The sequence below is a fragment of the Rhamphochromis longiceps genome, linkage group LG7 (genome assembly GCF_057381845.1).
Source record: "Rhamphochromis longiceps isolate RC_006_pf linkage group LG7, R_longiceps_female_GT1.1, whole genome shotgun sequence".
Classification (NCBI taxonomy): domain Eukaryota; kingdom Metazoa; phylum Chordata; class Actinopteri; order Cichliformes; family Cichlidae; genus Rhamphochromis; species Rhamphochromis longiceps.
In genome coordinates, this window is record NC_140563.1 from 29,923,104 (window position 1) to 29,945,646 (window position 22,543).

A 22,543-nucleotide genomic window follows, 5' to 3' on the forward strand; every position below is an offset into this window, starting at 1 on the left:
TGTAACCGGAAGGTCGCCGGTTTGATCCCCGGGCTCTCTGTCCTGGTCGTTGTGTCCTTGGGCAAGACACTTTACCCTATCGCCTACTGGTGTTGGCCAGAGGGGCCGATGGCGCGATATGGCAGCCTCGCTTCTGTCAGTCTGCCCCAGGGCAGCTGTGGCTACAACCGTAGCTGCCTCCACCAGTGTGTGAATGCGAGAGTGAATGAATAGTGGCATTGTAAAGCACTTTGGGTGCCTTGAAAAGCGCTATATAAATCCAATCCATTATTATTATTGTATAGAAACTCCATCATGCTTGTACGCAGTACAAGTTATTGTAATTGATTGTAAAAAGTTAGCACAACGAAAATAAACTCCACCTAAACTTGGTTTATATCTGACCCAGATAGACTGCAGGTCATAACTTCTTACCTGAAGTTCAGTTCACCTGACACTCGGACCGGCGACCGCCTCGGGTCTCTCCTCTTCCTGCCTCCCCTTTTCCTCATCCACCTGCTGGCCTCTGTGGAAGCTCCACCATAGTCACCACCAAACAACTGAGTTATTTTTACACATCTGCCAGCATCTGGCCAATCCACCACCTTTCATTGTTTATACAGTTACAAAAAAAAAGAAAAAAAACCCCATCCGCCTATAAAAATGAAAAATCACCATCGGCCCACCGAGCAAATGCCTGGTATCCCTGATGGCCAGTCCAGCTATGGTCGTGCCATCAGTTAACCCTTCGTGTGCCCAGGGTTGCTGACCCCTGGTTTATACTCATGGGTAGTAGTTATAGGCTATGTGACATCAGCACTGGAGATTGGATCTCTTCGTAGGCCTTGGAACATTAGCGTGACTGAATCTGATTTTTTTTTCTTCAGATTTTATTGTTTACTGGTTTTAGAAAAATGTCATCCTTTCTGTGATAACTTAAATTCTACGTGTGGTGTCAGCTATAATACTAGCTCTACAGTTGTTTGTTAACCAGAAAACTATACATAAGTGTCTAATAATGATGCCTGGGTTACACATCCTTCATATAAACGCTCGTAGTGTGGTTTCTAAGATGGATATGATTAGAATCTGGGCCTGTTTAACTGGTCCTGATATAATTGTTGTTTCTGGCTATCCAAATCTATACTGCATTAAGACATGGCAATTGATGGATTTAACATTTACCGTTCAGTCTGTCACCTACCAGAAATCATTCTGGTAGGTGATTTTAATTGGAACTGGCTTTCTTCTGTGTCTGATGAAGGCACACTGCTTGCTTTTAAATCTAACGCAAATTATTCCCACATGACTTGATCTCAAATCCCCAGATAAATCTTCTCTTATTGACCGTTTTTTTTTCTTTTTACTTTTCCATATCAGCAGTTTTTGTCAATGACCTGAGTGATTACTGCGTAGTTGGTGCTGTGAGAAACGCTAAAATCTCACTCCTCAAGCATCACATTATCACAAAAAGAAATTTAAAGCTTTTCAATGAGAAATTTCAGGGTTTTTTCAGTTTTTCATGTCATATTGACAATATCAGTTTAGCTTGGAAATATTTTCAGGAGAGTTTTATCTCCTTTGCAGACAAATTTTTGTTAGGTCAGTGTGAAAGGTTGGGACAGCCCCTGGTTCAATTCTGAATTGGCCGGTCTCCTATATAAAGGAAACCAGGCCTGGGCAGCTGCTAGAAAGTCTGGATCTGATGCTGATTGGCTATGTTTTTGTCAGCTGTGTAATCTGTTTACTTTCTCCATCAGGAAGGCTAAATGTGACTACTTTCTGACTTTGACCACTGACAGTCTAAAAGGCCCTAGGAGGTTTTGGCAAACCAGTCTCTCTCTGCTAGCTCTTATTCCTCCGATCTACCTCCTTATTTAATTATTGACTCCACTCCTGTGTCAGACAAAACTGAAATGCTCAGTTGGCGGACACCACTGGACTTTTAATGTTGTGTTTTATTGATTTTTACCATGTTGTCCCCTGGCCAGGGTTGTTTTAATTCATTTTATATTTTTAACTATTTAAATATAATAAATTATATTTTAACTATACAGTTTTTATTTGTGTGCTTTCCCTTGGCTGCTCCACTGCTCTGTCCGTTTGGAGGAAGATTTCCCTCCTTTAAAAAACACTGTGGAAATAAAATCACCTTCGCTCCGTTACATAGTGGCAGCATAGTAACGTAAATGGGAGATCTGCACAAAAGCCACAGTGAAAGCGACAGGGATTCCAACTGCCAAATGTTATGAAGCCACAGAACTTACACTAAGGCTACATTCACACTGCAGGCGAGAGTGCATCAAATCAGGTTTGTTTTTTGTTTTTGGACCCTATCTGATCATGTTATGACAGCGTGAACGGCACAAATCCGATATTTTCAAATCCGATCTGGGTCACTTTCGAATGTGGTACTGAATCTGATACATATCTGATGTTTTAGAAAACGACTGCTGTTTGAACAGTCATGTCGCATTAAATCGTCTTTTACGTCACTGACACAAAACAGACTCCAATTATCAGCTCCGGAGAAGACATCGCGAACACTTCCTGGTCAATAAGTGTAGATGTTAGTGAAACTGTTGAGAAGACAACTGCAGATTCTGACAGAAATCTGCAACTATCCTCTGAAGCACCGCTCCTCTAAAACAGCAATAAAGATAATTATTAGGTTATGTACATTATGTAAATAACAAAATAACTTAAAGCAAAAATTGGGAAACGTAAAGTCCAAAGTCTTTATATTGTGGCATGCAGAGGAATCTTTACAAGGAAGCTCACAGAGAGAGATTGAGCTTGTTATTCAACCCCAAGCTGGTAGGGTGAGCTCTTTATTACAACACTTGCTGATGCTACACTGTGCTTCGTGGGTCATTAACAGCATAACAGAACTCACTTATGGTTGCAGTCATTCTATAAAACAATAACTGTACACAGCAAATTCAAAAGTGTTAAATTTTTTGGTGTTAATAGTCTCCTTGCAAAAGTAGAGTTAATTTTACTCTAAGCAGAGTCACATTCTTTTAATGTAACTCTGAGGTGTAAAATGATAGTAGTTAAAATCGAGTGTTAAAAATGAGTGTTTCTCTGTCAAATCTGGAGGTGTTAAAATGGAAACATTAACTCTTGACCTCTTAACTCTGAACTCCTAGAGGGGCTATGACACCAACAGAGTAAATTCACAGACTCCGCCCCCAGCACCATAGGCTCCAATCGAAGCTGAAGTGAAGCCGTTTCAGAACATTTTGCTCTACATATTTGAGTTGTTTGCCATGCTTGGTAAGTCATTTTTTCAAAGATTGTTTCAATTGTTATTAGCTTTTACTTCTGTGGCTCTTTGAAGTTGAGACAAAGCTGTGTGAAAGGCATTAGCCATGTTGCTCGCTGATAGCATAATATTCTGTTTTAGCTAGCTGAAAGGTATTGTTTGCGGGCAAATACCACAGCCTTGAAAAAAAGCTTGCATGTGAATTTTCAGTCAAACTTTTGGTCAAATACACCTAAAACAATGTCTAGAATGTGAAATGTTGGTATAATGGTGCTACTTGAAGCCTGAAAACGATCGCCCATAAAAAAACAACAACGAGCAAACAGCAGTAGCAGACGTCCTGACTGGGTTCTACGTTAGCATTTAGATCCCTCCAGAGTTTTGTGCACACGGTTTAGGTAAAAATTAAAAAGGTTGAGGTTTTACATTTAGTTCAGTATTACCTGTTGCCTGTGTCTTTGACTTTTGGGAAAATACTTTACACAAGTAATGGCTCAAAGAGGATTCCTTTTTTTTTTTTTTTTACTGTGCTGCAATTGTTTACTGGATTATTTGTGCCGTTAATTAGTGTCAACTAATTTTTATTCAATCTCCGCACAGGATATGCTTGTGAAGATGGAATATGGGGGAGAGCAGAAGTGCGTTGAAGTTCCACAAAGGGATGAATGAAGGACATGCATATTGTATTGAAGAAATAAGTGATGAGAATGCTGTTATTTGCATTTACCATGTCAGATCTTTTGATAAACAAAATTCTAATGAAAGTGAGAACATGTATACTGTTACATCTTTCAGAAAATGTTTTGAAATTGTGGTGCACAGTTCAGAATAAATGTTTTTCAAAAACCATTGCATCTTTTTAGTAAATGTTTATTTCCAAAAGAAATTTCTAGAAGTTCAGAACAGTAAAATTCCCGCTTTTTAGAATGAATTAGAAGATAACTCTTACGTAGTTAAACTAAAATACTCTTTGAGAGTTAATATATAAACTCTTAACACCAAGTGTTAAATTATCAACTCCAGACAGATTTGGTGTTTAACACTAAATCAGAGTTAACGTACCAACTCTCCAAAAATAGTTAAATTAACACTCTCTGGTGTGGACCCATATAGACACTTTAATAGTGTTGAAATCAAATCCGACAGTGTTAATTTGGACATGCTGGATTTGCTGTGTAAGTGACTTTGAACCGCAGTACAAACACAACATTCAAGATAACAGTTAAAAGTAGTGTAACCATAAACAATAAAACAAGAACATCTAAACAGCAGCACATGTCCCAAGGCATGATGGGAGAGAACTAGCTGTTCCCCCAACACGCCACAATATTAAGGGCCATCAGTCAAACAGTACTGTTGGGTCTGGGTCTAAACAGAGCGCGTTGTTTGTGACCTCTTCTTTTGTGCATGCGGGCCGCTTTGAGCGTTCACACTAGAGCGCATTTGCTGTCGCATTTTATTTGTAGTGTGAACAAGCAGACAAAAATCGGATTTGATCAAAAAATCGGAATTGAGCATCAAGACCCGCAGTGTGAACGTAGCCTTAGACTCTGCTGTGTGACTTTGATGATACTAAAAAAAACAAGCCCAGGTGATCTGTTCAAATATGTAGACATTAGTTTGTTAGTTCCCCTCATAATGACAATTAAAGAAGCTGCTGTTGAAATGTAGTAGAAGGATCCTGAAAGATTTGTGAGAGAGATGTAGTGGCTGATGAAGATGGACAGACATAAAAAAGCAGAGGATTTCTGAAGCTCTGCCAGAGTGTGACTGATGGAAACAGTCTGCTGCTATCTTTTGCAGCTTGGTACATTTCTATCAAATATGAAGTTGTGGATGATTTCATCAATACGATTACCTGAGCAAGTGATATTCAGGATGAAGTGATTGTAATCCGATATTGCACATTCTCTCAGAAGACATCCTGGCTGAACACAGTAAGGACTGATACTCCATTTAGATCTCCATGTAGACTCCTTCTTCTGTGTGACAGAAACAGCTGAGCCACAGTCTAGATGGTAACAGAGTAAAACTGCCTTCTTAAGGGACCAGAGAAGGTCATATACTGGTCTCCACTCTCCCAGATATTTCAGCTCCAGTGTTCCTGCACAGTGACTGGCTCCTCCCACCAACCTGACAGGCTCTAATGGAAAGCAAAGAGCCATCAGTCAAAGAATAAAGTAAGTTTGAACTACATCAAAGCTGCAGCTCCTCTTCTACCTGAGCAGGTGAGTCCAACAGCTTTGCCAGGTGAGCAGCTGTTTCTAGCTGAGCCTGAGCTTCTACAGTCCAGGAGAGCAGACTCATGGCCTCCACACTGGAACTCTTTGCTCCACACTGAAGCCTCCACTTCTTCATAGAGCGCCCCCTGGAGGACCGAAGGAGGCCCACAGCCGAGCTGCCTACAGACCACCTCTGCATCCTGCTGGTCAAAGTCAGCTTCACACACTGAGGACCAGCTCTGGTTAGACTTCACCTCCAGTCTGCCTGAACACAGACTGGAACCATTCAGCAGCCTGACAGAGTCTGGAGACATCAGAGAAGATCAGTTCATTCCACACACTCCTGTGTTCTTCTGTGTTTATTCAACACATTAATACAAAGTCATGTATGTAGACTACTATTTAGAATATAATAGAATCATTGTACAGCTACAGCATCTGACCCAGTGTTTGTGCTACTGGTTAATTAATGTTCTTTCGTTTAGTGTTATTCATGGTTCAGTTTCCCTGTTTTTCATACTGTAGTCATTTGCATTTCTAGTTCTCTTAGTTAGGGTTGTTTTGTTCTCTCATGTATCGCTTTGTGGTTCAGTTCAGGAAAAGTTTAACTCAAAGAGGCAGCTTTTACTTGTTGTGACCAAAAAAAAATTAAAACATTAGATGCAAGAAAACATAACCCGAAACTGGAAACTGAAACCTGGAAACTAGAACTAGGAACAGACTAGGAATCTCCAAAAGTTGATTCAATTCATCTGGACGTAGCGTTTTCAGTGAGAAACGTTTTCTCACTCATCCAAGTGACTTCTTCAGTCTCAGCTGACAGCAGGTTTCCCCAATCTTATAAACAGTACATTTGCATAATGACTGAAACCAGCCCACTGAAGGAACAATGGGCTGGGAGGTCGGGAACTGATCTAATGGATTGCATTTATATAGCGCTTTTCGGGACCCCTCAAAGCGCTTTACAATACCACTATTCATTCACTCTCACATTCATACACTGGTGAAGGCAAGCTATAGTTGTAGCCAAGACACAGGTACTCAATATGCGTACTTGTGTTCTCATGCACTCGTGATACGTCATCAGTTGGAGACCAAGTACTGTTCCAATTCAAAGTACGCATCAAGCCGAGAATGTGAAAAATTCCCGGATGTGTTCCCCCTTCCGCCTGTTTTATCGAGCATGCATTGGTGGTGACTTGTGTGTACTTGGTACAGCTAAATATCCCAGAATGCAGCAATGATGGAGGAGCGCAGCTAAAAACTTTTAAATATTACTCTTTCTGGGTCACAAAATAAACTTTTAAGTTATTTTCAAGCGAGAATGTAGCTGTGTAAACTTCAAATATCTGCTCGATTTATCAAGATATCATATATTTCCAAATTTGGTTTATTTCAGTGCTTTATTTGTTCCTAAGTAAATCAGTTTGGCTGAGATTAAAGTTAAGCTTCATAACATATTAATTAAAGTTAATTTAAGAGGGGACAGTAGTAAAAACTCCAGACCTGTGACATCCTCGGGTACGCTGGTGCTCCAACTGTACAAATCGCGAGTCCGTGCTCGCGTTCTCGGCAAGTCTGGACTCACCAAGAACGCGAGTACGAGAAAGGGCCACAGACACAGACTGGGAAAGAACAGACATGAGAACACAACTTACTGGATGACTAGACATGACAGGTGGAACACAGGGGAGGCACAGTAGCAAAAGCTAAAGACTAGAAATTATAAATAAACCACAAAATAACTAAGAGAACTAGAAATACAAATGACAACACTAGGAAAAACAAGGAAACTGAACCACATATAACAATAAATCAAATAATATTAATTAAGCTACACACAAAGATAGGACCATGACAGTAAATCATGTTTCCTAGTTTAATTTCCAGTTTACTTGAAAAAATAAACATTCTCATGTTTAATGTAGAAGGTTAGATGTTTATACTGCAACTTGAATTCACCTCACATTTGTGGATCTGTGCGATGGTTAAATTAGTCTCAAAACCCCACTTGGGAATACAACCTGATCTGTGTGTATTGCACGTTTTGTCGACACAAAGGTAAGATGTTGTAAGTGAAAGAGACATTATGTGTAGTTTTAGACATTTGTATCCAAAGAAAGGTTTTTGTTGGGGGTTTTGAAATATTTCATTTTTTTCTTATTTTACATGCATTGTGGTTGTATAAATCAGCGGCCCCCAACCTCCGGGCCACGGACTGATAGTGGTCCGTGAGTCGTTTGGTACCGGGCCGCGAGAGCTGAGGATTGGACGTGAAATTTATGGTTTTCAGGGGTTTTATCGTTAATTCTGTCTTTTCCCGTGTTGTAGTTGTGTTTTGTTTTGAAATAAATATTTATGCGTTGCCATAGCTACCAGAGAGCATTAAGGGGCAGAGAGGTGGATGTTACTCTCAATGATGTTGGCGCATTTCAGGAGGACGCTGCTAATAAAGTTACACAATTACGCAGTGAATTCACACTTATTATTATATTTACAAAATATAGTTTTTGTCTTGGTCGTATTATTTAATTTTGTTGTATTTATCTGCGACACCTTAATGGCCTTTCCGTGAAAATATTGTCGGACATTAAACCGGTCTTTGGCGCAAAGAAGGTTGGGGACCGCTGGTTTAAATGATTTTTGTGGTATATTTGAGTTATTTATTACACTTGAAGGTATTCATGCTTTAATAAAAAGGCAAATGGAACTTAACAAAATATTTACATAAAGCTAATTTTCTGTTTCATAAATCTGTGGTCTTGTGTGTTGTGTGGGTTGGAGGTCTTATTTACTCTTACAGAGACTGCTACTGCCAGTCTCCTTCCCAAACCTAGCAGATCAGTGAGCATGAATCTGAGAAAGCCTGAGATAATTCTAAACTGGAAGAGCCTAGGTCTAAGATTTGTGATACAAGCCCTAGATTCAGATATTGTAGATGTTATACTTGGGGTCAGCAGTATAGATCTCTTTATATAAGATAGAGGGACACATGTCCCCGGTTTACGTAAGCATCAGGCTTTCAAATGAATTAAACCTCTGTCTTGGTCTTTGGTTGATTAATAAGCTGGTGTGGAAGATTGCTGCCACACCGCCCCCTCGGCCTGTGCTTCGAGTATTCTGATAGTTAGTATGACTTGGGGGTGTTAATTCATTTAAACTAACATTTGCATCCTGCTGCAACCAGGTTTCTGTAAGGAAGAGTAAACCTATTTTGTTGATCAATTGTTACTTCATGTACTAACAGAGACTTTTATTTTTTTCTGTCTTTGGGATTTTTTTCTGTTTAAGTTGTTTTTTTGGGTTTGTTTTTTTTTTGCTGATTTTTAGCTTGGTTTTTTTTTTGTTTGTTTAGGAGCTGACACAGTCTCTAAGGGGATTGGAGATAACAGGAGGAGAGAAGCTGCAGAGAGGCGTATAAGACTGCAACTCTGCTTCCTGGTCCCAACTCTGGATAGTCACGTTTTTTGGGGTTTAATAAATTTGGCCAGATTTCTAGAAATGAGAGCCGCTCCACCCAAGGTGGGATGGATGACAGCTCTCCTAAGAAGACCAGGTTTTCTCCAGCAAGTTTTCCAATTATTTACAAAGCCCACATTGGTTTTTGGACACTCAGCCAGCCAGCAATTTAAGGCAATTTTAGTGATGTTTGATTGACGTAACTGGGTGTCATTACTGCCGACGTGAATAAGAACTTTACTGAATTTACATTTACCCATAGCCAGCAGTTTTAATTTCGCTCAATGTTGCCTGCTCTGGCCCCTGGGAGACAATTGACTGTGGTTTCTGGTGTCTTTAGCTTCACATGTCTCAGAAAGAATCACCAGTTCCCATGGTTTGACGCAGTGGGTGTGTCGCAGAGTGGGGAAAAGTTAGTTAGTTAGTCACACGGTGCACCGGGGGCTTCTATTTAAGACCAATCTACCTCTGCTTGCTTTGTATTTGTGTGTGGATTAAAGCATGCACTTGTGAGTCCTCAAAAGTTCAACACAAATGATTGTACACATTTGTAAATCTTTGTTTACATTTGTGTGATCATATCATACGCATATGCAACACTTTTGAAGCAAAATGCTATTTATAATGCAAAGACAGATGATCTGTTAATGAAACTAGTATAGATTTGATTATGTGCAATCATAAACATGCCACTATAGTGATATAACCTCAGAAACTAAACACAACTCACATACAGATGGGTTGGGTGGCCAAAAGCGTAACATACCAGCAATTTGTCACATATGTTACATTTTGGGATGAGAACGTGATGGTGCTATCATATGTAAACATGCCACTATAGTGAATATACCCTAAGAAACTATACACAACTTAAATGAGCATGTATATCTGATATGTACCTGCACAGGTGTGCTCATTGTGCTTCATTAACATATAGATCCGTGCTGACTTCTGTTCTAGTTCCTGCTCTCAGCCCAGCTCCTCTCCTGGAACATTTCCCACTTCCCGTCTTGCTCTCTGTTTTACAATAACAATAACAATAACCAGTTTCACTTCCTCCAGCCTTTTTGTTTGTACTTCTCCATAAACACCTGCTGAAAGCAGCAACTTGGAAAGTTTAAATCCCAACTCAAAACTCATCTGTTCAAATCTGCATATTCACTATGAATCCACTGCTTTTGTTTTATTGTTCTTATTCTGCCATTGTTTTACTAAGTGTTTTATCCTATTGTAAAGTGTCCTTGGGTGACTTGAAAGGCGCTCATAAATAAAATTTATGATTATTATTATTATTATTAAGCTGTTAGGCTGAAGGAGTCCTTTCTGGCTGGTTGGTTGGCTGCTATTCTTGCTGCCATCTGTCACAGCTTGGTACATCTTTGTCAAATATGAAGTCACGGATGACTCAGTATGATTACCTGAGCAGGTGAGTTTCAGGATTTGGTCAGTGTAATGCGATGTTGCACAGTCCCTCAGAGGAGATCTGGACAGAACACAATCAGAACTGATCAACCACCCAGTTGTGCGTGAGGAGTCTACCATTTCTATATAAACAGCTGAGCCACAGTCCAGTTGTTCACAGGAAACAGCTGCTTCTTTCAGGGTCCAGAAAAAGCCATACACTGGTCTCCACTCCCCCAGATGTTTAAACTCCAGTGTACCTGTACAGCGACTGGCTCCTCCCACCAACCTGAAATCAGGCTCTGAACAGAAAGCAGAGAGTCATCATTAAAAAAATAAAGTGAGTTTGAACCAGATCAAAGCTGCAGCTCCTCTTCTACCTGAGCAGGTGAGTCCAACAGCTTTGCCAGGTGAGCAGCTGTTTCTAGCTGAGCCTGAGCTTCTACAGTCCAGGAGAGCAGACTCATGGCCTCCACACTGGAACTCTTTGCTCCACACTGGAGCCTCCACTTCTCCATACAGCGCCCCCTGGAGGACTGAAGGAGGCCCACAGCGAAGCTCCCTACAGACCACCTCTGCATCCTGCTGGTCAAAGTCCGCTTCACACACTGAGGACCAGCTCTGGTTAGACTTCACCTCCAGTCTGCCTGAACACAGACTGGAACCATTCAGCAGCCTGACAGAGTCTGGAGACATCAGAGAAGATCAAACAGAGAGATCAGAGACAGCAGACACACAAGAAAAAGATGGCAGCAAACAACTATTCACTGATTCAACCTCAGCTCAACTCCAATATGACTTTTAGCATCACATTTACACTTTGTAATCCAACATCTGTTATTGCAGCCCTAGCCTACTGGGATTTTCCTTTGTGGGTGATTATTGATGATTATTTTTCCCTTTTCTTGTGGAACCAGTAAAATGAGTGCAACTGACTTCACTAAACAGTCAGCTCTGGTACCAGGACATGGCCAGAGAGAAAATATTTTATATTTTAAGCTTTTTATATTTAAGCTTTTTCATTTGTCCTTGGTGATCATAGTGTATTGACTTTTATGTGTTCTTTTGATGGTTTTATTTTCAAATGTCCCTTCTGTCTTCTTGTTCACTTTGACCTTTTTATTGTTATATTCCACATCCACAGGATCTTTTAATGGTCTTCAGTGTGTTTTCAGTGGCCAAAGAGAGGACCGAGTGGAGGTGTATTTGCGTTCCCGGGGGAGCTGCAGAAAGGCCTCGGGGCAGGAAATCTAACTTCCAACTTTTATCAACCACAGAAAGCTGACTCATTCTATTTTATCCTTGGTACAAGCAAAATGTGCAAATGCAAGAAACATAAGAAACAACCATGGTTGTTGACTCCAAATCTCCCGAACACTACGTCGATTTGAGAACGCAAGACCGAGAGAGCGAGACCAAGACAAGACCGAGACCAACGTCCATCGAGACCAAGACGAGACCAAGACCACGTAAAAGTGTTCTCGAGACCAAGACTGGTCTCAAGACATCCAACTCTAGTGTGTATGGATAATAGCAAACACTAAAATACATGTTTTGCATGTAGCAATGATTTTTTTTTCACTCAAATTTAGCTTTTCTTCACTCAAAATAAATTTCTCCTCAAAATGTAACACGTGCACCTGCAAATTTATTTTATGTGCGCTCAGAATAGTGGCACAAAAATAATGCCATACTTTTAAAGTAACGGTTTAACAACTGCCAGCTTGAAGGCCTGTGGTACATAAATGATTTGTCATGGTTTACGGAGCAGGTCGTGAGGTGTTAGTGAAGGAGGAGCCAAAATGGTAAATGGCCTGTATTTGTATAGCGCTTTACTTAGTTCCTATGCACCCCAAAGCACTTTACACTACATACAGTCATTCACACACACATTCACACACAGGTGATGGCAAGCTACATTGTAGCCACAGCTGCCCTGGGGTGCACTGACAGAGGCGAGGCTGCCGGACACTGGCACCACCGGGCCCTCTGACCACCACCAGTAGGCAACTTGTGAAGTGTCTTGCCCAAGGACACAACGACCGAGACTGCCAACTCTTGAGCCACGATTGCCCCATGCGAGCAAAGGCTGATGATATCAGTGAGCGTTTATTTACAGTGCAGGATAACAAACAAATGCGAGAGCGAATTCATTACTAGTTAAGGTTTAAAAAATGGTTGGTTCAACAGAGCTCTGACTTTTTGTTAGTGTGGCTACAGTGTTGAAGAGAAACCTAGGATTATTTTTATTCCTCCAGCCTTTATTTTTGTACTTCTTTATAAACACCTTGGAAGGCTGTTAGGCTGAAGGAGTCCTTTCAAGCTGGTTGGAGGATGGTTTAGAGGATTCCTGAAACCCATGTTGTGACTGATGGAGAGTCTGCTGCTATTCTTGCTGCTATCTGTCACAGCTTGGTACATCTCTGTCATATATGAAGTCATTGATAACTTCATCAATATGATTACCTGAGCAGGTGAGATTCAGGATTTTATTCATGTAATCTGATGTTGTACAATCCCTCAGCGGAAAACAGTCAGAAAGAATCGACCACACAAATTTAAATGAGGAGTGTGCTGTTTGTATAGAAACAGCTGAGCCACAGTCCAGATATTGGCAAACAAGAGCTGCTTCTTTCAGGGTCGAGAGAAAGCCTGGTCTCCACTCTCCCAGATTTTTTGCCTCAAGAGTTCCTGCACAGCGACTGGGTCCTCCTACCAGCCTGACATCATCAGACTCTGAACAGAAAGCAGAGAGTCATCAATAAACAAATAAAGTGAGTTTGAGCCACATCAAAGCAGCAGCTCCTCTTCTACCTGAGCAGGTGAGTCCAACAGCTTTGCCAGGTGAGCAGCTGTTTCTAGCTGAGCCTGAGCTTCTACAGTCCAGGAGAGCAGACTCATGGCCTCCACACTGGAACTCTTTGCTCCACACTGGAGCCTCCACTTCTCCATAGAGCGCCCCCTGGAGGACCGAAGGAGGCCCACAGCCGAGCTCCCTACAGACCACCTCTGCATCCTGCTGGTCAAAGTCAGCTTCACACACTGAGGACCAGCTCTGGTTAGACTTCACCTCCAGTCTGCCTGAACACAGACTGGAACCATTCAGCAGCCTGACAGAGTCTGGAGACATCAGAGAAGATCAAACAGAGAGATCAGAGACAGCAGACACACAAGAAAAAGATGGCAGCAAACAACTATTCACTGATTCAAACTCAGCACAACTCCAACATGACTTCATCATTAACAACAGAACACATCTTTACATTGGTACACACTGGAGACTTGTTACCATCACATTTACATTTCATAATCTGACAGCTGTTATTGCAGCCCTAGCTGCAATAACTTCTTTGTGGGTGTGTATTATTGTCCCTTTCTTTAGTGAAACCAGTAAAATGAGTGCAGCTGATTCAACTCAAAAGTCAGCTTTGGTACCTGGCACAGGGACTGGACATGGCCAGGAAGAAAAATTAGTCAACATATTACTTTTTATTCTTTTTAATTTGCTCTTGGTGATGATATAGTGTTTATGTAGTGTGAAATAGTGTGTAGTCTATCAGTGTGTTCTTTTGATGGTTTTTATTTCCAAATGTCTCTCCTGTTTTCTTGTTCTCTTAGACAGTTTTATTGTTATATCCCACATCCACAGGACCTTTTAATGGTCTTCAGTGTTTTTTCAGTGGCCAAAGAGAGGACCGAGTTTAGGTGTATTTGCTTTCCTGGGAGAGCTGCAGAAAGGCCACAGGGCAGGGAATCTAACAACCAAAGATTGAGATTTTACTTTGTGACTTTGATCATACTGATAAGCCCTGGTTTAAGTGATCTATTCAAATATGTGGACAGTAGTTTATAACTGGGTAGACTAATGTTCCTGTTTTAATTCATCTCCATATTATTGCGTTAAGTTGCACTGGGTTGGGAGTGGTTGTGTGCGTCACATTTGCGGTGAGCCAATGGCTGTAATGGGGTTGGACTAATTGGAGGCAGGTATAATTGATTGCACTGATATGGTAGTCTACTTATAGCCCAAACTACAAACACCTCTGATGACACGATATGTTTGGGATGGATGGGTTGTGTGCTGTGAATTATATAGTGAACCGTGTTATTTTCTCTCTCTGTGCAGGCCAGGTCCTACTATATGCCACAGCCTTAAGGCAGCTGTGTTGCAGAGGCCGGAGTGATCACTGGCTATCTACTTACAGGGTGGTGGGTCTCAGAAGACAAATGCTAACCCTGTTGAAGTTAACAAGGTGTGGAGAGCTTTGTGGCATAGCTGGCTCTTGCCTTGGACTGTGTTTTTACTTTATATGCAAATGGTACACTGGGCTGTATCTTCTTTTTGATCATTGTGTTAAAAATTTATTTTAGAATTTCATTGATTGTCATCTTTTTGCCCACGGCTGAGATGGTTGGTCAGACCTAGAATCTTTTTGTGTGTAACAAGTTTGTTAGTTTCTATCATGATGCCAAGTAAAGAAGCTGCTTTTGGAACACAGCAGAAGGATACTGAATAACGAGCCCTTTTAGAAAGGTTGGTGGTTTGTTCAGAAGACTGCTGTAAACCTTTCTGAAGGTAAAGGATGGAAAAGAGAGGACAGAGACATGTAGTGGGATGATGAAGATATTCAGACCGACAGATGATCTGGTAATGAAATTAGTGTGGGATTTGGATATATGCTAGCAAATGTAAACATGCCACTCTAGTGACATAGCCTCAGAAACGAGACACGACACAAATGAGCATATGCAAGCAGTGGCGGTCCTAGCCTGTTTGGCACCCTGGGCAAACACTCCCCCTGGCGCCCTGTTAACTAATTTCACTTCCTCCAGCCTTTGTGTTTGTACTTCTCTATAAACACCTGCTGAAAGCAGCAACTTGGAAAGCTGTTAGGCTGAAGGAGTCCTTTCAGGCTGGTTGGAGGTTGGTTTAGAGGGTTTCCGCATCTCAGCCATGTTGTGATTGATGGAGACGGTCTGCTGCTATTGTTGCTGCCATCTGTCACAGTTTGGTACATCTCTGTCATATATGAAGTCATGGATAACTTAATCAGTATGATTACCTGAGCAGGTGAGATTCAGGATTTGATCAGTGTATGCCGATGTTGCACAATCCCTCAGAGGAGATCCTGGCTGAAGACAATCAGAACTAATCTTCCATCTAGATCTCCATGAGAAATTGTGGCTCTTTTTAACAGAAAAAGCTGAGCCACAGTCCAGATGTATGCACACAACAGCTGTTTCTTTCAAGCTCCAGTCAGAGCTATACACAGGTCTCCACTCTCTCAGATTTGGCGCTTCCAGTATACCTGTACAGCGACTGGCTCCTCCCACCAACCTGAAATCACTCTCTGAACAGAAAGCAGAGAGTCATCAGTAAAATAATAAAGTGAGTTTGAACCACAAAAAGCTGCAGCTCCTCTTCTACCTGAGCAGGTGAGTCCAACAGCTTTGCCAGGTGAGCAGCTGTTTCTAGCTGAGCCTGAGCTTCTACAGTCCAGGAGAGCAGACTCATGGCCTCCACAGTGGAGCACTTTGCTCCACACTGGAGCCTCCACTTCTCCATACAGCGCCCCCTGGAGGACTGAAGGAGGCCCACAGCCGAGCTCCCTACAGACCACCTCTGCATCCTGCTGGTCAAAGTCAGCTTCACACACTGAGGACCAGCTCTGGTTAGACTTCACCTCCAGTCTGCCTGAACACAGACTGGAACCATTCAGCAGCCTGACAGAGTCTGGAGACATCAGAGAAGATCAAACAGAGAGATCAGAGACAGCAGACACACAAGAAAAAGATGGCAGCAAACAACTATTCACTGATTCAACCTCAGCACAACTCAACATGACTTCATCATTAACAACAGAACACATCTTTATAACAGGAGATATGTTAGCATCATGTTTATATTTCATCTCCTCAGCGGTTATTAAAGCCGTAGCCTACTGGGATTCTCTTTTGTTGATATGTAGTATTGCCCCTGTCTTGTGGAATCTGTAAACTGAGTGCTGCTGACTCCATTAAGTAGTCAGGAAAAAAAACATGTTGGGTCTTCATCTGTAACAAAACACTGGAAAACCATATACAACAGCTGAAAGACAAGACAAAGGAAAGTACCTAAATAAAGATAAAATGTTGCTATTTGTTTGTCTGTACAAGTGAGTGACAGAGAGAGAAAGTGAGAAAGAGAAATGTGGCTGTATATGAGTTTCTGTCATGAAGCATACTACAAAATTAGGGTGAGACATTGCAACAATGAACCCAAGAGCCAGAGGCTGACAGGAAAAGACCCCAGAGGCCCTGGCCGGCCACAACCACCCAACAGTGGGGGGCTCTTTGCCTCCACTGTACCTGCACAGGTCAGTTTCAGGATTTGGTCAGTGTAATCTGATGTTGTACATTCCCTCAGAGGAGATCTGGACAGAACACAATCAGAACTGATAGACCACGCAGATTTATATGAGGAATGTCTTTCTTCTACATGAACAGCAGAGCCACAGTCCAGGTATTCACAGAAAACAGCTGCTTCTTTCAGTGTCCAGGAATCATGAGAGGCACACAATGGTCTCCACTCTCCCAGATGTTTTGCCTCCAGTGTTCCTGCACAGTGACTGGCTCCTCCCACCAGCCTGACATCACCAGGCTCTAACAGAAAGGAGAGAGTCGTCAGTAAAAAATGAATTTACTTCTGGAAATATTTAATGTTAGTGCTGATTCTGGTTGTGTGATCCTTAATTTCTCTCTGATTTCTCCTTTTACCTGTAGAACTGTGTTTTGCCCCAACCTGGACTCCTGAAGAGAAAAAAAGAGTAAAAACTGTAAGTGTGAAGATGGAATTTGATTGGAGGTGAGATGAGGACAGTAGAGAGTTACATTTTAGTAAATTTCTGGGACTACAGATGTTGAAAAAAGTTAATAGATATACTAAAATTCATTCAGTTATATCTAACTGATACAAATCTATATATATGTCTATATATAAATCTAACTCAAAATTTGAAATGACAACTTAGAATTCATGGTTCGTTTTAATGATGATTTGCTACAACTAATATATGAACTGTAATGCAGACAGTCTCAGTACATGAGGTCAAAGATGTTTCTGTTCTTTGATTTTCATATCCTGAGATTTTATATAACCATCCACACATATGGACAGATCAGTGGTTTCTGTCACTTCTGGGAGTAAGGCAGATGGTGAGGAATAAAGTTAGACTAGAAATGTTCCATCCATGTCACAATCACAGTATGCAGGAGGGTTAAACCAGTCTCTTTTGTGGCTTCAAGACAAAACATTGTAAACTGCTCCTCCTTTGAAGTTTGTGTGTTGTACCTTTCTGACCAGTTGATTTTGTACACTCTTTCAAGATCATCGAGGTCTGTGGACCAAATGCTCCTAGCTGTCCCAGGATCCACAAAGGAAATCAGGCCTTTGCTGTTGCTGCTCCTAAACTGTCATGACCTCCCCAAAATTAAACATTTCTAAAACCTGTTTCAAAACCAACTTTTATTCTCTTCATTTGTGTGAAGGAACATATTTGATACCAAACCAGGACAAGATTGTCTAAAAATAATTTGATTGGTCAGAAAAACTAAAAGTCTGTGAAATGAAAGAGTTCAGAAGACAAGCATTTTCAGGAACATGTTCCTAATAGTATAACAGCAAATGTTTGTTCTGTTTGATTTTGTTCTGTTCACAAGCAGCTGATGCAGTCATTACAGAGCAGTCTATAAGTTTTTTTTGCAGTGGGCTAAAGTTCATTCCAGCTGGTGGAAACAGCCTTTAGGTGTGTTCAGCTGGTTGTTCAGTGTGGGCTTTAGAGAGAGATGAGATTAGTTTTGTCAGAATGGAATTATTTGAAGTGCCTCAATTCTATGCTTTATATTAACTAAAATGCCATATAACCATGTAATGTAGTATTAAGTGGACACGGCCCTGAAAATAAAGGCGTTAGACTATGTGTCCTTGGTGGGTAGAGAGCTGTAGACTCTTGCTCATGCTTGCCTGGGAGAAAGTAGATAACAGGGGACCATCTTCTGGTGGAAAGTTACTGAAACGTTGTTTAGACTAGAGAGGGACCAGCAAATTGATTGATTGTTTGATTGTAATTGATTGTTTATTCTGACAAAAAACAGGAATGGGATATTACACTGTTTTATGATGCATTATACTGCTGATTTATAAGAAATTTTGTTTTCAGAGAATCATGGTCTTATTTGTCTGAAACATACTGCACAGGAAGCCAAGATCATAACTTAGGCTCACTGAGAGAGAAAAAATGTGAATGCTTAGTATGAAGGGGGGAGAAGCTATAAGAGTGTGGGTAACTCAGACATTTTGAGATTTTCCTGTGCACATCTCCCGTCCGGACGTTTGTAATGCTCAAAGTGTTGTATGGAATAAAGAGAATTTTATTGATTAAAGTGATTGTTGATTGAGCGTTAAACACAGAGTGTTGTTCTTCCTTCAGCCCAAAGATGAAATAATTGGGGGTATTTAACAGTTTCCTTTAAAACTGGATTACAGCCTGCGTCACTCCTACATTTGTCATGAGTAAAAGCAAAGTGAGTCTGAATTATCATCACTGAATTTGAACCCATGTGACACTGCAGGAATATCAGGATACATAACTGTGAAAAGAATAAAATCTGTCCTAAATTTTCTGAAGGATCTGAACCTTTTTACTTTTCATGTGTGTGTCAGAGTCCTACCTGAGCTCCGCAGCAGCAGCAGCAGCTGCAGCATCAGCATCAGCAGGTGATCCATGTCCAGGTAGAAGTCTCCCTGTCTGCTCTTTGTTCTGATCGTCACCTGTGCCATCCTCAGTGTTTACCTGTTGCACTTTTACTCAGCTTGTTGTCTCCACTTGAACTGAGTGCAGAATCACAGACAGTTAGCTCTGATCGATGATCAGCTTCTGCCTCGATTTACTTTCTCTTTAAGTTTCATAACATTTCAGTAAAGCTGAGCTGCTGAACTCTGAGACACATCATCAATCTGTGAGGAAAACCACAGGAAAAAAGAGGTGTTACTGTTGATCCATGACATGGTCACGAGGGAATACAATGATGTGTTGATTATTGTTAAATGAGCCTGCCTAACTATTGAAAACAGTACTATGCATCAAAAAAGAGAAATGTTGCTTTGTAAGTTCACATCTGAAGATCAATGTTCATGTAAAATCCTAACTCTGCTCCAAAGACAGAGAGCTCCAAAGTTGTTTCTGGGATCTGCTGGAGCCACCCGCCTAGTTTGGGAGTCACTGCAGCCAATACTCCAATTAATTTTTCTTAAAACACAAACTCACAACAAAGTAGAATTTAGAGAGGAATATTTAACCAATCTACTCCCTCGGACTCAAACCGTTTTAGTAGTATTTTCTCGAGATCTTCTCTGAGCCCTTGGTATTTCTCAAGCTTCTCGTGTTCCTTCTTCCTGATGTTGCTGTCATTCAGGACCGCTACATGGATCACTATGGCCGTCTGGTTCTTTTCGCCTACCACCACTATGTCTGGTTGATTAGCCACCACCATTTTGTCCGTCTGTATCTGGAAGTCCCACAGGATCTTAGCTCGGTCATTCTCCACCACCCTAAGGGGCGTCTCCCATTTTGACCTTGGGACTTCCAGGCCGTATTCGGCACGGATGTTTCTGTACACTATGCTGGCCACTTGATTACGGCGTTCCATGTATGCCCTGCCTGCTAGCATCTTACGCCCTGCACCCTTTCCACAACCTGCACCTGGGGTCTTACTCTGTGTGATAGACCCCAGCCTCTATGGATCTTGTGCACAAAGCTTGTTCCTGTGCTGCCATGATTAGTGCCTCTGTGCTGTCTTTCAGTCCAGCTTTGTCCAGCCACTGGTAGGACTTTTGGATATCAGTCACTTCTGCTGTCTGCCGGTGGTACATACCATGTAGGGGCCTGTCCTTCCACAATGGTTCCTCATCTTTCTCCTCTTTCTTGGGTTTCTGCTGCCTGAGGTGTTCACTGAGCACGGGGTCAGTTGGGGCCATCTTACTGATGTATTTGTGGATGTTTGTTGTCTCTCCTGGACCGTGGTGCTGACACTCACCAGTCCCCAGCCTTCTTCCTTCTGCTTAGCGTACAGCCTCAGGGTGCTGGACTTGGGGTGAAACCCCCCAAGCATGGTCAGGAGTTTCCTTGTCTTGATGTCCGTGGCTTCTATCTCCTCCTTTGGCCAGCGTATTATCTCGGCAGGGTATCTGATCACGGGTAGGTGTTACCGTTCAGCTAACTTCTCAGGACTTGCCTGACCCTCTGCAGGTACTTGGTGGTTGCAGCTTTTCTAGCAACCTCTTCATGGTTCCCATTTGCCTGTGGGATCCAGAGGTACTTGTAGCTGTCCTCTATGTCTGTATTGTTGCCTTCTGGTAGTTCGATCCCCTCAGTTCTGACTACCTTCCCTCTTTTTGTTATCATCCGACTTAATTTCTGCAGTCTGAACGGCATTCAAATGTTATTGCTGTATATCCTGGTGCATGGTGTGGATCAGTGAATCAATGTCTCGTTCACTCTTGGCATACAGCTTGATGTCATACATGTACAGGAGGTGGCTGAGAACTGCTCCATTCCGTAGTTGGTATCTGTAGCCAGTCTTGTTAATGATCTCACTGAGGGGGTTCAGGCCTATGCAGAACAGAGAATCTCTTTGGTAGATCTTTGGTAAATCTCACTCATGAGGAGATTTTTGAAAAACAGTAAAATCCAAAAAAGGTGGAAGAGATTCTGCGATGAAGACAACAGGGGTGTATGACGTGGTCTGCCCCTTTCAACCTACAGCAGTGTTGGAACGGAGGAGAGATCGGCGATGGAATTATGACTCTTTAAACACCACAGACACAAGGAGCCCGGACCCTGATTAAAACTGACTGACAAATTACTTGTGCACATTTTTTATAACATTTAGGCAATTTCTTTACTGTGCATTAGATCCTCATTCTTCTCAGTAAGCAAAGATGATTGGACACGAACAAAAGAGGGTGAGGGAATAGCCAAGTGAGGATGCACAGTGTGAACTTGTTTCTTAATCTGATACTGGTCACATTATTTTACCATATAAAGCCCACATGGGTGACTGCTTCACACCACCCTATTCAAGCAGTTAAACAGATTGTAACTCAGGAAGTGGGGAAAGCATTCACACCAGGAGAGTCTCTCAGGTATAGGAAACTAGTTCTGCCCCAGGATGAAGGAGAGCTGTGATGTGATCTCTCAGTGGAGAGAGCTCACTCCATCCTCCCTATTCTGGTATTTTAAAGAGTAAGCAACCTAACTAATAGAGTTGCAAACTCCCAGCAAAAAATAAAAAAATAAAAAATAGGGAACCACCCTCCACCTCATGATGCTTAATCGACGTAATCAACTTTAATTTGATGCAGTGTGGAAAAAAATGCCCAGAAATAAATTATTTTTCAAGAATAATTAAATAGATTTAACATCTTTCTTCAAGAGAATTGCAGACTGCACAGATAGTATCTTCCCAAAGGAAAAAGTACTATAGCTTACTGGGGTATATTAGACTTAATAGTTACTATATACAGTAATGGACTTCTATACATTTTACATCAGATTAAAACTCTGGGTGTAAGATTCAGATAATTATTTATTAAAAGCTAGATATTTTAAATGAGAATAAGAAAGAAAAGTATGTCTTTGTGCCCCCTTTTCCCTGTTTATTTTGTGAGGTGCTTTTTTGATATTTAATGGATCGGATTACATTTTTTATTTCTCTCCGATATCCGATCCAGTAATTTACGTCAGTATCGGACCGATACCGATACGTAATATCGGATCGGTCCATCTCTAGTCAATAGTGTTGTCCTGTTCTAACTGCTTCAATCTATCGCCCTCTTCCTGTATCTACAACTTGGATGTTGTTTCAGGTGCTTATAAGTATTTTGTCGCTAAGCAGTGACAAAATGTTTTCATGATAGTCTGTCTGGTTTACCAAAACTGTGGATCTATACTCTATACCTTTGTTGATGATATTGTTTTCCTGACTACATGATTGGAGTGCCTTCAGCATGAGATCACAACAACAGTGAGCTCAAGGTGTTTTATATCGTAAGATAAAGACCCTATAGCATTAGAGAGAGAAGCCCAGTAATCAGTTAGCCCCTTGTGAGCAACAAGCTACACCACATTCAACAGTCAGGCAGCTCTCCTTCCCTATTTTTTTTTTTTTTTTTTTT

At 41.4% G+C, this 22,543-nt stretch overlaps 1 protein-coding gene across 2 annotated transcripts in view; it reads right to left on the reverse strand.

Moving 5' to 3' along the window:
* Window positions 1-22,543, reverse strand: part of LOC146665552 (scavenger receptor cysteine-rich type 1 protein M160-like) — a 55,751-nt gene that overhangs the window by 29,297 nt on the left and 3,911 nt on the right. For both annotated transcript variants that reach the window (XM_085413280.1, XM_085413281.1), the window contains exons 2-12: window positions 19,039-19,324; window positions 17,086-17,118; window positions 16,678-16,971; window positions 15,758-16,063; window positions 15,393-15,680; window positions 13,144-13,449; window positions 12,796-13,065; window positions 10,710-11,015; window positions 10,347-10,631; window positions 5,468-5,773; window positions 5,106-5,390 (exon numbers count right to left, since the gene is read on the reverse strand). In XM_085413280.1, coding sequence (XP_085269406.1) covers window positions 5,106-5,390; window positions 5,468-5,773; window positions 10,347-10,631; window positions 10,710-11,015; window positions 12,796-13,065; window positions 13,144-13,449; window positions 15,393-15,680; window positions 15,758-16,063; window positions 16,678-16,971; window positions 17,086-17,118; window positions 19,039-19,147 — 2,788 coding nt within the window. In that variant the 5' untranslated portion in view covers window positions 19,148-19,324. The remainder of the gene's footprint in view (window positions 1-5,105; window positions 5,391-5,467; window positions 5,774-10,346; window positions 10,632-10,709; window positions 11,016-12,795; window positions 13,066-13,143; window positions 13,450-15,392; window positions 15,681-15,757; window positions 16,064-16,677; window positions 16,972-17,085; window positions 17,119-19,038; window positions 19,325-22,543) is intronic.